This window comes from Talpa europaea (genome assembly GCF_964194135.1).
Source record: "Talpa europaea genome assembly, chromosome: X".
Classification (NCBI taxonomy): domain Eukaryota; kingdom Metazoa; phylum Chordata; class Mammalia; order Eulipotyphla; family Talpidae; genus Talpa; species Talpa europaea.
The window spans coordinates 96,101,057-96,114,339 of NC_140081.1; the positions used below are offsets into that span (position 1 = coordinate 96,101,057).

Below are 13,283 nucleotides of genomic sequence, written 5' to 3' on the forward strand. Positions count from 1 at the left end.
GATCCTACAAGTTACTGCTCTGACTTGACTTCCCTGGTCCCTCAAGTGAAAATGACGACATCAGGAACAGCCCACTTTGCTTTCTTTTCTTTTCTGGCTGCCATAGACAGAACTGCAGTGGATGCCTACGGGGTGCAACACTTTCTGTGAGGGAAACACTGACAGATAAATTCGGGGGTCAAGCAATAAATATACATACCTTTTATTGTGTAGTAACTTCCACATAGCTCCCCACTGTGCCTTCATCCGCACATCTTTTGAAAACATTGCTTTAGTCGATCTTTAAGAGTCTTGTCACTCTGATGGGTGGAAATGCTCCATACCAAGTCCTGGTCACTCTGAGCCTGGAGGGTTTCGCTCGTTCACTCGCGGCTTTTCTGCGGGCCTTTCACTCTTTGTCTGTGTAACTACGGGGACTGCACCTGAGGCGAGGAATGAATTACGGTACAAAATGAACAAGGTAAGAAAATCAAGTAATTGAAAAATAATAATAAAATAAATAGTGCCCTATTTCCCCAGCTTATTACGTAATGAAATGCATTCGCCTGTCAGCTGGGGCTGGTGCGGGTGCTGTTGCCCCGTCTTACTGGAAAGCTTTTGGAAGTTATCAGGCTACTAATTTTTTTTTTAAGTTTTCCTAAATAACTATTTCTGACCAGTGTGATCTTTTCCTTAGAAATGGGATTTGATCACGTCTGGCTTCCCTCAGCTTTGGCCCATTCCTCTGGACGAGACCTGCTCTTTTTCACTTGTGAGTGGACAGGAGACTTGTCTTCTAGTTGGGAGTCTACAGCCTTTCACCACCATCACCCACTTTCCCTCTGGCAACCACAATCTACTCTCTTTTTCTATGAGTTCAATTTTTATGAATTTTGAATTGATACTATTTGTCTTTATCTGACTGGCTTCACTTAGCGTAATGCCCCTAAGGTTTATCCATATTCTCATAAGTGGTAACATTTCTTTTTATGCCTGAATGATATACTATTGCATATATATCACATTCTCCCTACTCATCTGCTTATGTTGTCTCCATGTCTTGGCTATTGTAAATAATCCTGCAGTTAACATGAATAATAACTTTTTGAGTTAATGTTTTCATTTTCTTCAGGTCAACACCCCGCAGTAGGATGAGTGGATCTTATGGAATTTGTATTTTTATTTTTTGAGGACCCTCCATACTGTCTTCAGAGGTCTGGACCAGCCTACATTTCCTCCTGCAGTGTAGACAGGCTCCCTTATACTGCACAGCCTTGCCAACACATGCTGTTTCTGGTCTTTGTGAGCTGGGCTGTTCCCACGGGTGCGAGGTGGGCTCTGCATCTCCCTGGCAAAGAATGCTGATGACATGTTTTCGTGTGCCCATTGGTCACTGCATGCTCTACCTAGTTTTTATTTTTTTACTTTTTTAAAAGATTTTATTTTTATTTATACAAGAACTGGGGTACAGGCCAGAGGCACAGGAGGGTGAGAGAATTCACCAGAGACAGAGCAGGGAGCAGAACAGGCAGACAACTGAAAACACTGCCGAGGGGAGCAGCAGGGGCGACAGGAGAGGTTTCCCGCGCCATGTGGGTATCTCCCTGGCCAGCCGGGAATTGAACCCGCCCTGCAGAGGCTGTGGTAAGCTTCACAGCACGGCGCTCATCCCGCTACCACCAGGGAGACCTTACCTAGTTTTTAATTGGGCTGTTTTGTTGTTACTGAGTTGTAGTCCCTTCTAGCTCCGAAAGTTTGCGTGTGGATGACAGGTGTTGCTAGGGCAATGGGAGCGAGGGGTGTAGGCTATAGAACTGCAGGGGTGCTTCCATCATCATCCTCTGATAGCTTGATGGATGCCCCAGAGGTCCTCTACTTCGTAACCATAATTTCTTGAACTTGTTTACCCAGGGAAAAGATTTATTCATTCATTTATTAATTAGTGCTACTCGACCCACAAATATTTCTATCTCAGGAACATTCTCAGCACTCACTTTAATTTGATTTCATAAACAATACAGCACTGGGTAATCGGCTGCTAAAAGTAATGTTCCTAACCAGTAAATCATTGGCTGTATTTGTATGGATTATTTGTAACACCTTCTATGTTTCCCTTACAAGGAGCTGCTGGTCACGTGACTAGATAGGACGGGCAGAAACGAAAGGTCATTCAGCCTAGAATCTAATGAATGCTGCCATCTACCAGCCCCAGTTCCAGTGGTAGAATTCCCCAGCTTCTTAAAACCAGTGAGGGACTGAAGACCTTTCTGGAGAACTTTCTGCTCTGTGGAACTGCATTTGTAGAAAATGTCCCTCCCACTCAAGAACATACAGACAGGTTGGCAAAAAGGATCAGCTTGATTGGGTTTCTTTAGTTTCCTGGTTACCCGTGATAGCGCATTTGCAGAGGATGAACACCAATAAAAACGTCTCAGGTGCGGTCAGTCTTGCTTTACTGCATAATATGTCATAGCAAGAACAGGGAGATTCCCATTCACAGTGCTTTATTTGAGGCCTGGATTTCTAATCTCTAAAGTCACTTACATGTTAAATATGATGAAGACTTCAAAGTAATTGGTGTGCTTTCCCAGCCCTGTGATCCTGAGTGAGGGATCGTTGTACACTAGAAAGGGCAGCAAGTGGAGACAAGCACCCACCATTGAGCCACTGTGTGAACATAGGCAACTCCCTACACACCTACACTCGCACACACCTGCCCGCAGCCCCTCCGGTGGCCTGTTTCCCATCTTATCAATAAGAGCATTGAATGAGATGGTGTGTAAAGATCATCCAGGTTTGACCTTCCATGGTTTCTGAGCCTTGATTCAGAGACTGGTGATTAATAATGTTACCTTGTATTGTGCAACTCCTAAGCAGCACATTCACACCCACTATTTTGTTTTTGTCATTATAATGATACTGGTAAGTGTGTGTTTTATCCCCCGTTCTATTGAGGAGGCACCCAAGGCTCAGATAGATTGATAGATAATAGATAGATAGATAGATAGATAGATAGATAGATAGATATAGATATTTCTTAAAGATTTATTTATTTATACAAGAGCTGGGGTACAGGCCAGAGGCATGAAAGGGTGAGAGGATTCACCAGAGACAGAGCGGGGAACAGAACAGGCAGACGGACTGAAAACACGGCTGAGGGGAGCAGTGGGCGAGACAAGAGAGGACTGCGGCGCCATGTGGGTATCTCCCTGGCCGGGGATCAAACCCGCACTGCAGAGGCTGCGGACAGCTTCACAGCGCTGCGCTCAACCCGCTGCACTACCAGATCGGCCTCTGAGGCTCAGATATATTAACTGACTGCCGAGAGTCACTCTGTATCAGCCGAGCTGATGGACTCAGAGAGCTCGGGGTCTCCTGCTCCTAGATGCAATATTCTTTCCACTTGCCAGTCTGCTTTTCTAACTGGAATGTAGAAAGATCCTCTGTAGTGTTAGCTGCGAGGCAGACCTCCCTTGGTAGAGGTAGTACTTTCCCTACTTAAGACCAGCTAGAGTTTGCTGTGCACACACAGTACGCTGTGCTTGTAACGTCTGTGAATCGTTCAGCTTGAAACACAGTGAGAATGTTCAAGTACAAGAAGCTGCGCTGGTGCACAATAAAATGAGAGGACATGGAGATTATGGTTCAAGAGGAAGAACATTTCCTGTTGAAGTTTCAGGGAATAAGATGAAATCTGCAAGCTAAAGAAAGTGACTATCAGTCAGATCTAAGCCCACCAGGAAAAGGACTATAAAATCAAAACCTATGACGTGTAACTCAAGGGGAGGTACCATGAAGCATCAAGCTCCCTAAACATTCGCTACCATACACTACCCTTTTCTCCTTATTCCCTCCATGTCCAAAAGGTGGGTGGGGATCTAGACTTATCAATGCTAATAGCAGCTGCATAGGAAACTCTTTCTGTACACAGGAAGCTGAGAACAGGAACGTAAAGGCCATTAAAAGCAGGCACATCAGCAGCAGGATGGCTTCCTAGGCTTCCAGAACACTTTGCACTTCTACGGTTCCCTCCTCCCAACCAATTTCCTACAATATTAATCACTGATAGGATTGTCGAGAATGCCAGTGTGTTCCACTGTCATCTTCACCTGATCGATGGGAATCTGGAGAAAAAATGTCCATTCTTTTTTGTGAATAAGTAAAGTACTGGAAAGTGTCTGGAAAGACAACCATGAAAATTTCAAATAATTAAGACGCCTTCCTATACTTCCTTAAACAGAGAGGCCACCTCTGGGAGGGTGTGGATTTCCACTCAGACTTCTCTGGGGCCAGGCCTCATCCACCAGGCCAGCTCCGGGGCGGCACACACCACCTATTTGTAAGAGCCTGTGGGTAAGTGGATTCCATTTCCCAGAGTGCGATTTTCACATGTGATGGTCTAAAAGAGTTTCTTGATCATTTTCCTCTTTTTATGAACCAAGATCATATCTACTGCTGATGAGTTATGTAACTATTTCTTTCTCTTCTAGAAACAGCATCATTTGGAAATATCTTTGCTTACTCTTTTAGATTTACAGGAACAAAATTTTTTGAAATGATTAGAAACCCACCTTACTATATAAATGGATCTTAATACTGTTTTTTTTTTTTCCAAAATAATTAGAAATAACTTACCCAAAAAAGTAGTGGCCAATCCTTAGTTTTGGAATTTGTACAGCATTCTTAAATTTAGTTGTTATGTTATATATTGAAATACAAAACAAATTTGTTTTGAAAATGGTATTAAGAGGAATTTGAATCGACTTACAAGTCAGAGAGACAGAATGACTGCAAAATGACTTTTTTTCACGTGCAATCTGAAGCTTGAGGAGGAGGTGGGTACGCCAGGCTTCGCTCCAGCTTCGTTCATATCTAATAGGCAAGCGACACTCTGTAAATTTAAGGTGTACAAAGGGTTGCTCTGATATTCTTATATATTGCAATGATAAGTTACCTAACGGAGAGTCTATCTTAAATGTTCTCACCACAAGAAAGAACTGGAACTGATGTGACGTGATGGATAGAGGCCACACTTAACGTTCCCACCTCTGCGCTTACTAGAGGTACCGCTGAGGTTCTTTTGTTGTTATTGATCGTGTCTCTGCACAGAAATGATGAGCCTGAGGCAAGGAGTAGAAAGGAGAATGGGGCTGGGTTTACAAAGAAACCAGGAGAGGGTGATAATATGCAATTGATTGTGGTTACATTGATTTCCTTTAAGGGTCTAGAACTTAAGAACGTTTGGTTCAGGGGAGGAAGAATAAGAAATAAAGCGGCTTTTAGAGCCTGCTCAATGGCATCATATACGCAGAGGCCGGCAGCCCTGCGGCCTCATTCTAGCGGGGCGGAGAGGAGGAAATGGAATGAAAAGCAGTGGGACCGGGTTGAGCTTCGAATATTGACTAGCTCTTCTCTTTCTGACCACGGCCAGAGAGGAATAATTGTACTTGAATTTAACCCTTTCTCATTAGCAGCACAACCATGGACGAACACGCTCGCGCAGATCTGGATTTGCTTGCCCTTCTGAACAGGGATCAGCATTGCCATCTTGGACAAGTAACTGCATCTTTTTGTGCCTCCCTTTCTTCATCTGTAACACGGGACTCTTAATAAAATGTATCCATCTGCCTGAATTCTCTGTCAAGTTGCTCAAATGAGAAACCTGGAGTCATTCTAGATTTTTACCAGTTCTTCACCTTGCCCATTAATCAGCTACCAACTATTGCCAGTTCCCAGACTGCAGCACGCCCCCGGAATGTCCTCTTCTCTGCACCACACTTCTCTAGGTGCGAGCCCTCTATACTTTTCTCTATTTCAGTTACCAAAGTTGTTGTTTTCCGTGGATTTTGTCACCTGCTTCCCACAAGTGCCTCTTCCCTACCATCGCCATCGTCAGGCCTTCACAGAGTCAGTATGGCCACAGCTTCCCAGTTTAAAATCCAGTGGCTCTCCGCGCTGCCCCAGTAGGACTCCTTGCTCTCGTCCTTGAATATGCCTTGTTCTGTGTTAGCATGTCTGGTGCTGCTTTGTCTCTGCCCAGAAGAGCCTCACCTCACCTCAGTGTCACTCCAGACTAGAAGCTTGTGAGGGGCTGTAGGACTGATAGTCTGTGGGACGACACAGCTCCCCTGAGTGACCCAGCAGGGCTGCAAGTACGCGGGGATGTGGCTCCAATGGTACCTCCAGTGGCCTTTGTAGTTCGCACCCCTTAGAGCGCACGTAATCATCAAGGCTCAAGCGTCCCCTCTGTTCATCTCAAGCCTTTTCCTCCACATCCGGTCATGAGGAAGATAAAAATAAGTTACTGCTGTCGCTCCTGAGCTACAGTCCAGGTGCCGCATGCAACTGGCTCTTCGCCCCTGGATGAGCCGCCCTGGGCATTGCTCCTGCAGTTACCCCTTATAGCTCTAGAGCCATGGTTAGGTGCTCAGTCATTTTTCCAACAGCTTATTATGAGCATTTTCTGACATAAAGAGAAGTTGAAACTTTTACAGGGAAAACCTGCAGACAGGTGTGTTGCTGTGCGTGTGTTGCTGCCCTTCTAGCCGTCTCGGAATCTGATTCTTCAGACATTTCAAAGTACATTGCAGATGCAAGTACACATCCCCCTAAAATTCTTCAACATTTATATCCTTACACTTCAATATTTGCTTACATTTTTGTATTCTGAGATAAACTCTACATACAATAATGTTAAAAATATTAAGTGTGCACTTGCTGGCTACTGACAAACCCGCAACCTCCGCGTGGCCCGGCCCTGTCCGCATCAAGAATGTTGCCCTCCCTCCCCGGTGGCGCAGCGGTTGAGCGCTGGGTTGCGAAGCTGCCCGCGGCCTCTGCGGCGCCGGTTCGGTCCCCGGCTGCTCCCCGGCCACCGGAGGAGGGTCCCACATGGCGCGCAGACCCCTCCTGCCGCCCGCTGCTCCCCTCAGCAGTGTCCTTCGGTCCTTCTGCCTGCTCTGCTCCCCGCTCTGGCTCTGGTGAATTCTCTCACCCTCCCGCGCTTCTGACTGTACCCAGTGCTTGTATAAACAAAACAAACAAACAAATATAATAAATAAATAAATAAATAAAACATGCCTCTATAAAAAAAAAAAACTATAAAAAAAGAATGTTGCCCTCGTTGCAGAAACGCCCATGCCCCTCCCAGCCTGCCCTGTGCAGCAGCCAGTTTTGACACTTTACCACCACAGGTTAGTTTAGCCTGTTCTGGAAAGTCAGATAATAGAAAAAAATCCAAACTTCTATGAAGAAACGCCTGGCTTGTTTCTCGTTTGGGGTTATCGTGAATAAAGGGGCCACGAATGGTCATGTGACAGTGTTTTTGTGTTTTCCTTTCATTCAGGTAAATACCGAAGCATGGAGTGGCCAGGTTGGGGGGGGGGGATGTGGTTTCATACACAACTGCTAGCGCAGCTGTTCCATTTTACACAATTATCAACAACTCATGAGATCTGTAGATGCTCTGCAGGTGGTGTTGTAAGTCTTGTTATTAATTTTTCACTGATGTACATCGGTTTGTAAGATCATATTGGTTTCAGGTGTACATCAGCATACAGCAGTATCTGTACATACTACATCAGTTCCCAACGAAAGTCCAGCTGACCCCTTTGACCCAATCCATTCACCCTGTTCCCCCTCGCCCAAGTGCCTTTTTCATCATGCTTTCTCTCCCTCTCCTTTTCTTTCTCTCTCTCTCTCTCTCTCTCTCTCTCTCTCTCTCTCTCTCTCACACACACACACACATACACACACACACACACCCCCCACAGTGATTTGCCTGATCAATCCTATACATTTCAACACAACACGTCTTGACCACTCATTACACACCATGACCAAGTGGGCCTTATCCCATGAGTGAAAGGTTGGTTCAACATGAAAATAAACAAGGCAAGCATGTCTTTTCTTGCCACTTCAACTGAACACTGTACTCAAAGTTCTAGTTGGGGAAATTAGTCAGGACAAGATAAATTAAAGGCCCCTGGGTTGGAAAGGAGAAAGCATCTGTTTATAGGTGACATGTCCATATATACAGGTTACACATATACACTACATGTATTACCTACATAGCACACATGTGTACATACATAGAACATGATAAGCAACCCACAAGAGGCCCACACAAGTTGCTTGCATGCACAACACAAGCCCAGCGAAGTTGCAGCAGGAGCCTGGCCAATGTGCCACCACCAGTTGGTTGTATTTCTGTCCACTAGCAATGAAAATCTGAAAAGAGGTGAAGAAAATAGTCCCTTTTACAGTATCATCAAAGAGAATAAAATAGTGGGGAATAAATTTAACATAATTTCACATAAGCTGTGTACTCTGATAATTAGAAAACCCCGCTGAAGGAAATGGAGTGGTAAGGCACCGTGTTATGGGATTAAACACGCAAAACTGTCATGATGGCCACCATCCCCAAGACAATATGCAGACTCAGGGCCTGGCCTGTTAGAATCCAACCTGGCTGCTTTGTACACACTGACAAGCAGATCATGAAGCCCACGTGTACATAACAATGCTGAAAAAATACAGACAGTTGGAGGACTCAATGCTCAAATTTCAAAGTGTGCCACAAAGCTACAGCAATCCTGCAAGGGGCAGTGCAGGCCATGGAGACATCTGAGTCAGTGACTCAGAATCGAGTGTGCCTCACAAACCAGCCCACACATGCTAAGCACTTGATTTTCAAGGATGAAAAGACGCTTCAAAGCGGGGATGAGAAGCCCCTTCAACAAATGGTGCTGTGAAACTGGGTATCCACACACAGAAAAATGCATTGGGGCCCCAATCTCATGCCACATACAAAATTAACTCTAAAATCAACTCAAAAACGGACGGCCTCACAAGTAGCGATGCTATGAAAACTGGAATCCAAGCCTGTGTCAGTGTCCCTGCCGTGGGATGGGACAGGGGTCCTGACGTGGGGCCCAGAGGCAAGGCCACCAGTAAAAAAGACACCAATGGGAGCCACCACACCAGAACCTTCAGCACCTCAAGGGCTCCCATTCGGGTCGCGGAGCATAGCGTAGAGGGGCAGCGACTGACAGGCCTGGGTGTGCAAGGAAGATTCCCAGGCCGCAGCCAGGACCCGGCAGCTCAAGGCCTAAAGACCAGCCGCCCCGCCAGTGTGCAGAGGGCTGGAGCGGACACGCCTCCGAGGCAGGAGCACCCGGCCAGCAGGCTCCCGCGCCAGACCCCACACGCTGCGCCCCGAGGGGGCCCCCCGCAGATGCTGCTCCGCAGCCGCCAGGGCCGCGACCCGAGCAAATAAATCCGCGCGCGCACGGAACCAAAGAGACGCAGACGGACACCAAGGCGCGCAGGCCGACGGGCAGCGGAGGGGAGCCGCGCTCGCCGCCCCTGCGTCTGCCCAAGCGTGGCGCGGCCCCTCAGTGGCGCGGCCCCTCAGTGGCGCGGCCAACACAGTTACCCTACGCGCACCCCGGCCCGCCGCGCCCAGACAGCCCACGGGAAGCAGGCGAGCCGGCGTTCCCCCCCAGGAGCGCACGGGACGTGGGCGCAGTCCTGCCGGCGGGGCCCCCTAAACGTCCGCCCGCGCACGACGAGGTGCCCAGGACCGCGGCCGCCCGTGCGACGGAGTACCATGCAGCCGCGAAAAGGGAGGACGCGCCGGCTCGAGCTGCCCTCTGGCTGGACCCCGAGGAACGCACCGGGCCGGGCGCCAGCTGCCCGGCTCGAGGGGCCACCCACGTTCCCGCGCCGGGGCCCGGCCCCGGCGTCTCGCGAACGGGAGGGGGCGGACGGGGAGGAGCGGGGGGGGGGCGCGCGACGGCGCATCCCACGGGGCTTGGGGGGCACCGGGGTGGTGCCAACATGGTGGCAGCAGGTCGCGGTGGCGGTGGCCCGGCCCACGTCGCCCTCCGTTGGCAAGGGAGGCAGCCCGGGAGGGAGGCTCGGGCGAGCAGCCGCGTGGGCCCGCTCTGGGCGGGGGTGGGGGGGGTGGGGGGCACCCCCTGGCGGTGCGTTGGAACCTTCTAGGGACGCGCGAGCCCACCACTGAGGGGCCCCTCGAGCCGGCGGTTGCTAGGAGACGCAGCCGGGTCAGACACGGGCTCCACGCAGCGGTTGGGGCCCGCCGTGGCAGAGCCGGGCACCTTCCCGCCCGCACCGCCTCGCTCCGGCTCGCCTCGCGCCTCGCCTCGCCCGCACCGCACCGGCTCGCCCGCCTCGCCTCGCCTCGCCTCGCCTCGCCTCGCCTCCCAGCGCCGCGCAGCCAGGCCCGAGGCAGGAAGGCCCCTCGCCGTCGCCGCCGCCGCCATGCCGAGGAGAAGCCGTCGGGGGTCGTCTGCCGAGCAGCGGGGAGACCGCTCGCGCAGCTCCCGCGCCGCCGAGCTGGCCTTCTCCGTGAGCCACGTGGAGCGCCTGCTGCGGGAGGGCCGCTACGCCCAGCGCCTGAGCGCGTCCGCCCCGGTCTTCCTCGCGGCCGTCCTCCAGTACCTGACGGCCACCGTGCTGGAGCTGGCGCGCAGCGAGGCCCAGAACAGAGGCCTCACGCGCATCACCCCCGAGCTGCTGGACATGGCGGTGCACAACAACGCGCTGCTCAGCCCCCTCTTCGGGGCCACCACCATCTCCCAGGTGGCCCCGGGCCCCCACTAGCGGCCGCGGGCCCTGGCCCCGGCCAGGCCCCCGTCACGCCCGGCAGCCCCGGCCCCCAGTCCTGGAAGCCAATAAATGTTGAGAGAAACTCGTGCGCGCTTCGGTCGCTTTGCGTGGGGTGCGGGGTCCCCCGGGGCCCTGGGGGGCGCACGGGCGGGCCCTCCGTCGGGGCACGGGGGGGGGGGGCAGGAGGGCGCACGGGCGGGCCCTCCGTCGGGGCACGGGGGGGGGGGCAGGAGGGCGCACGGGCGGGCCCTCCGTCGGGGCACGGGGCGGGGGCGGCGGGGCGACGCCCGGCCGGGGGGTTCGGGATGGGGCTGGCCGAGAGCAGGGGCCTGCCTGCGGAGCGGAGCGGAGCGGACGGTGCGAGGGCGTGTCCCCGGGTGGGCGGGGGAAGGGCGAGGCGTGGGGCTGGCCTGGGCCGACTGCGCCGTCGTCGGCATGAGTCCCCAGGAGGACGGGGCTCTTTGGGGAGCAGCTCCAGACCAGACCAGGCCTGCGGCCAGGCGACGGGCGGACCGTGCGCCGGTCACCGGGGCGCGGGGCGGATGGGTGGACAGCGCCGTGGGCACGGGCTCGGACGGGAAGGTTGAGGCGCGGGGGGCCGGCCGGGTGCCAGGTCGGAAGGGGTCACGGGGGGCGACCGCGCGGTTTGGGGACCCAGTTCGCTCAGGGAGGCCAGACGCCCTGGCCACCGCGCAAACAACCGGTCGCCTAGCGACAGCGGGGCCCGCCCCGGCCCGCCCCGGCCCGGCCCGCCCCGGCCGGCCCCGCCCCGCCCCGCCCCGGCCGGCCCCGCCCCGCCCCGCCCCGCCCCGCGGCCGGGCGGGCGCGCGGCGCGCGTGACGCAAGCACGCCCGCCCGCCACGTCGCCGTCGCACGCGGGCGTGGGCACGCCGGCCCGGAAGCGCCGGGCGGCAAGATGGCGGCGTCCGCGGCGGGGCCGGGCGCCGGCGGCGCGGGCCCCGGGCCCGAGGCCCCCGACTTCCTGGCCCGCTACCGCCAGGTGTCCAGCAAGCTGAAGAAGCGCTTCCTGCGGAAGCCGAACGTGGCGGAGGCCGGCGAGCAGTTCGCCCAGCTGGGCCGCGAGCTGCGCGCCCAGGAGTGCCTGCCCTACGCGGCCTGGTGCCAGCTGGCCGTGGCGCGCTGCCAGCAGGCGCTCTTCCACGGGCCCGGCGAGGCGCTGGCGCTGACCGAGGCCGCGCGCCTCTTCCTGCGGCAGGAGCGCGACGCGCGCCAGCGCCTGGCCTGCCCCGCCGCCTACGGGGAGCCGCTGCAGGCCGCCGCCGCCGCGCTGGGCGCCGCCGTGCGCCTGCACCTCGAGCTGGGCCAGCCGGCCGCCGCCGCCGCCCTCTGCCTGGAGCTGGCCGCCGCCCTGCGCGACCTGGGCCAGCCGGCCGCCGCCGCCGGCCACTTCCAGCGCGCCGCCCACCTGCAGCTGCCGCAGCTGCCCCTGGCCGCGCTGCAGGCGCTGGGCGACGCGGCGTCCTGCCAGCTGCTGGCGCGCGACTACAGCAGCGCCCTGGCGCTCTTCACGCGCATGCAGCGCCTGGCCCGCGAGCACGGCGCGCCGCCGCCCGGGCCCCCGCCGCCGCCCGGGCCCCCGCCGCCGCCGCCGCCGCCCGGGCCCCCGCCGCCGCCCGGCGCCGCCCGGCCCGCCGCGCCGCCGCCCGCGCCCGCGCCCGCGCCCGGCGCGCCGCCGCCCGCGCCGGTGCCCGCGCTCGGCGCCTTCTCGGACGTGCTGGTCCGCTGCGAGGTGTCCCGCGTGCTGCTGCTGCTGCTGCTGCAGCCGCCGCCCGCCAAGCTGCTGCCCGAGCACGCGCGCACGCTGGAGAAGTACTCCTGGGAGGCGTTCGACGGCCACGGGCAGGACGGCGGCGGCCCGCTGCCCGAGGAGCTCTTCCTGCTGCTGCAGTCGCTGGTCATGGCCACGCACGAGAAGGACACGGAGGCCGTCAAGTCGCTGCAGGTGGCCATGTGGCCGCTGCTGAGCGCCGAGCAGAACCACCTGCTGCACCTCGTGCTGCAGGAGGCCGTCTGCCCGTCGGGGCAGGGGGTGTGAGCCCTTGCGCGGAGGGCCGGGGCCCGGCGGGACGGCGAAGGCGGGCCTCGTCGGGACTCGCTGCCCGCGCGCGTGCGCGCGCCCCCGGGCCCCTGGGGGCCGCGGCCCTTCGCGCCACCCGCCCCCGCGCGCTCGGGAGGCCGCCGTGGACTCCGTCGTCGTCGCCAGCTCCCTGCTCGTCCTGCCGCGCGCGCCCTCCTCTGCCCGTCTGCTGCGGCCACAGCCTCCCCCCCCCCCCCGGAGGCGGAGGCGGAGACTGAGCTCCTGCGGCCGGGCCTCTGGACGCTGGCGGTGCCCCCCGACCCCCGCGCAGCCGCGCGCCCGCAGAGACGTTTGGCCGCGTGGCCCCCGGCGGTGCCCGGCTCCCCCAGCGTGTGGGGGGGCGGGGGTCAGGCGCCTCCCGGTGTCCGTTCCCCCAGCCAGTGTCATTAAAGTGCTTGGGCCGCCTCGGCGGCAGCCCGCAGCCTGCTGTGCGAGAGTCTGTTGGGGGCGCTTGTGGGTTAGGGGGCACGGGCTGGTCTGGGTCCTGGGCCCTCGGCCCCCGCCCTCTGCGGCAGCCTGTGCCTGACGGAGCCGGGCCTTGCCAGGAAGGCCGGAAAAGGCCCTGCGGGCCGGT

General features: G+C 56.1%; 2 protein-coding genes across 2 annotated transcripts; both read left to right on the top strand.

The window, feature by feature from the left end:
* Positions 1–10,263: 10,263 nt before the first annotated feature.
* On the top strand, positions 10,264–10,605 carry H2AB2 (H2A.B variant histone 2; the record flags this gene model as incomplete). The annotated part of the gene is made up of 1 exon (XM_084259066.1): positions 10,264–10,605. One exon carries the CDS (start codon positions 10,264–10,266, stop codon positions 10,603–10,605), a length of 342 nt encoding a protein of 113 aa, XP_084115192.1.
* A 908-nt stretch (positions 10,606–11,513) lies between these two features.
* Positions 11,514–13,048, top strand: LOC311187139 (40-kDa huntingtin-associated protein-like). Its single transcript, XM_084258412.1, has one exon. It carries the CDS (start codon positions 11,528–11,530, stop codon positions 12,665–12,667), a length of 1,140 nt encoding a protein of 379 aa, XP_084114538.1. The 5' UTR covers positions 11,514–11,527; the 3' UTR covers positions 12,668–13,048.
* The last annotated feature ends 235 nt before the right edge of the window (positions 13,049–13,283 follow it).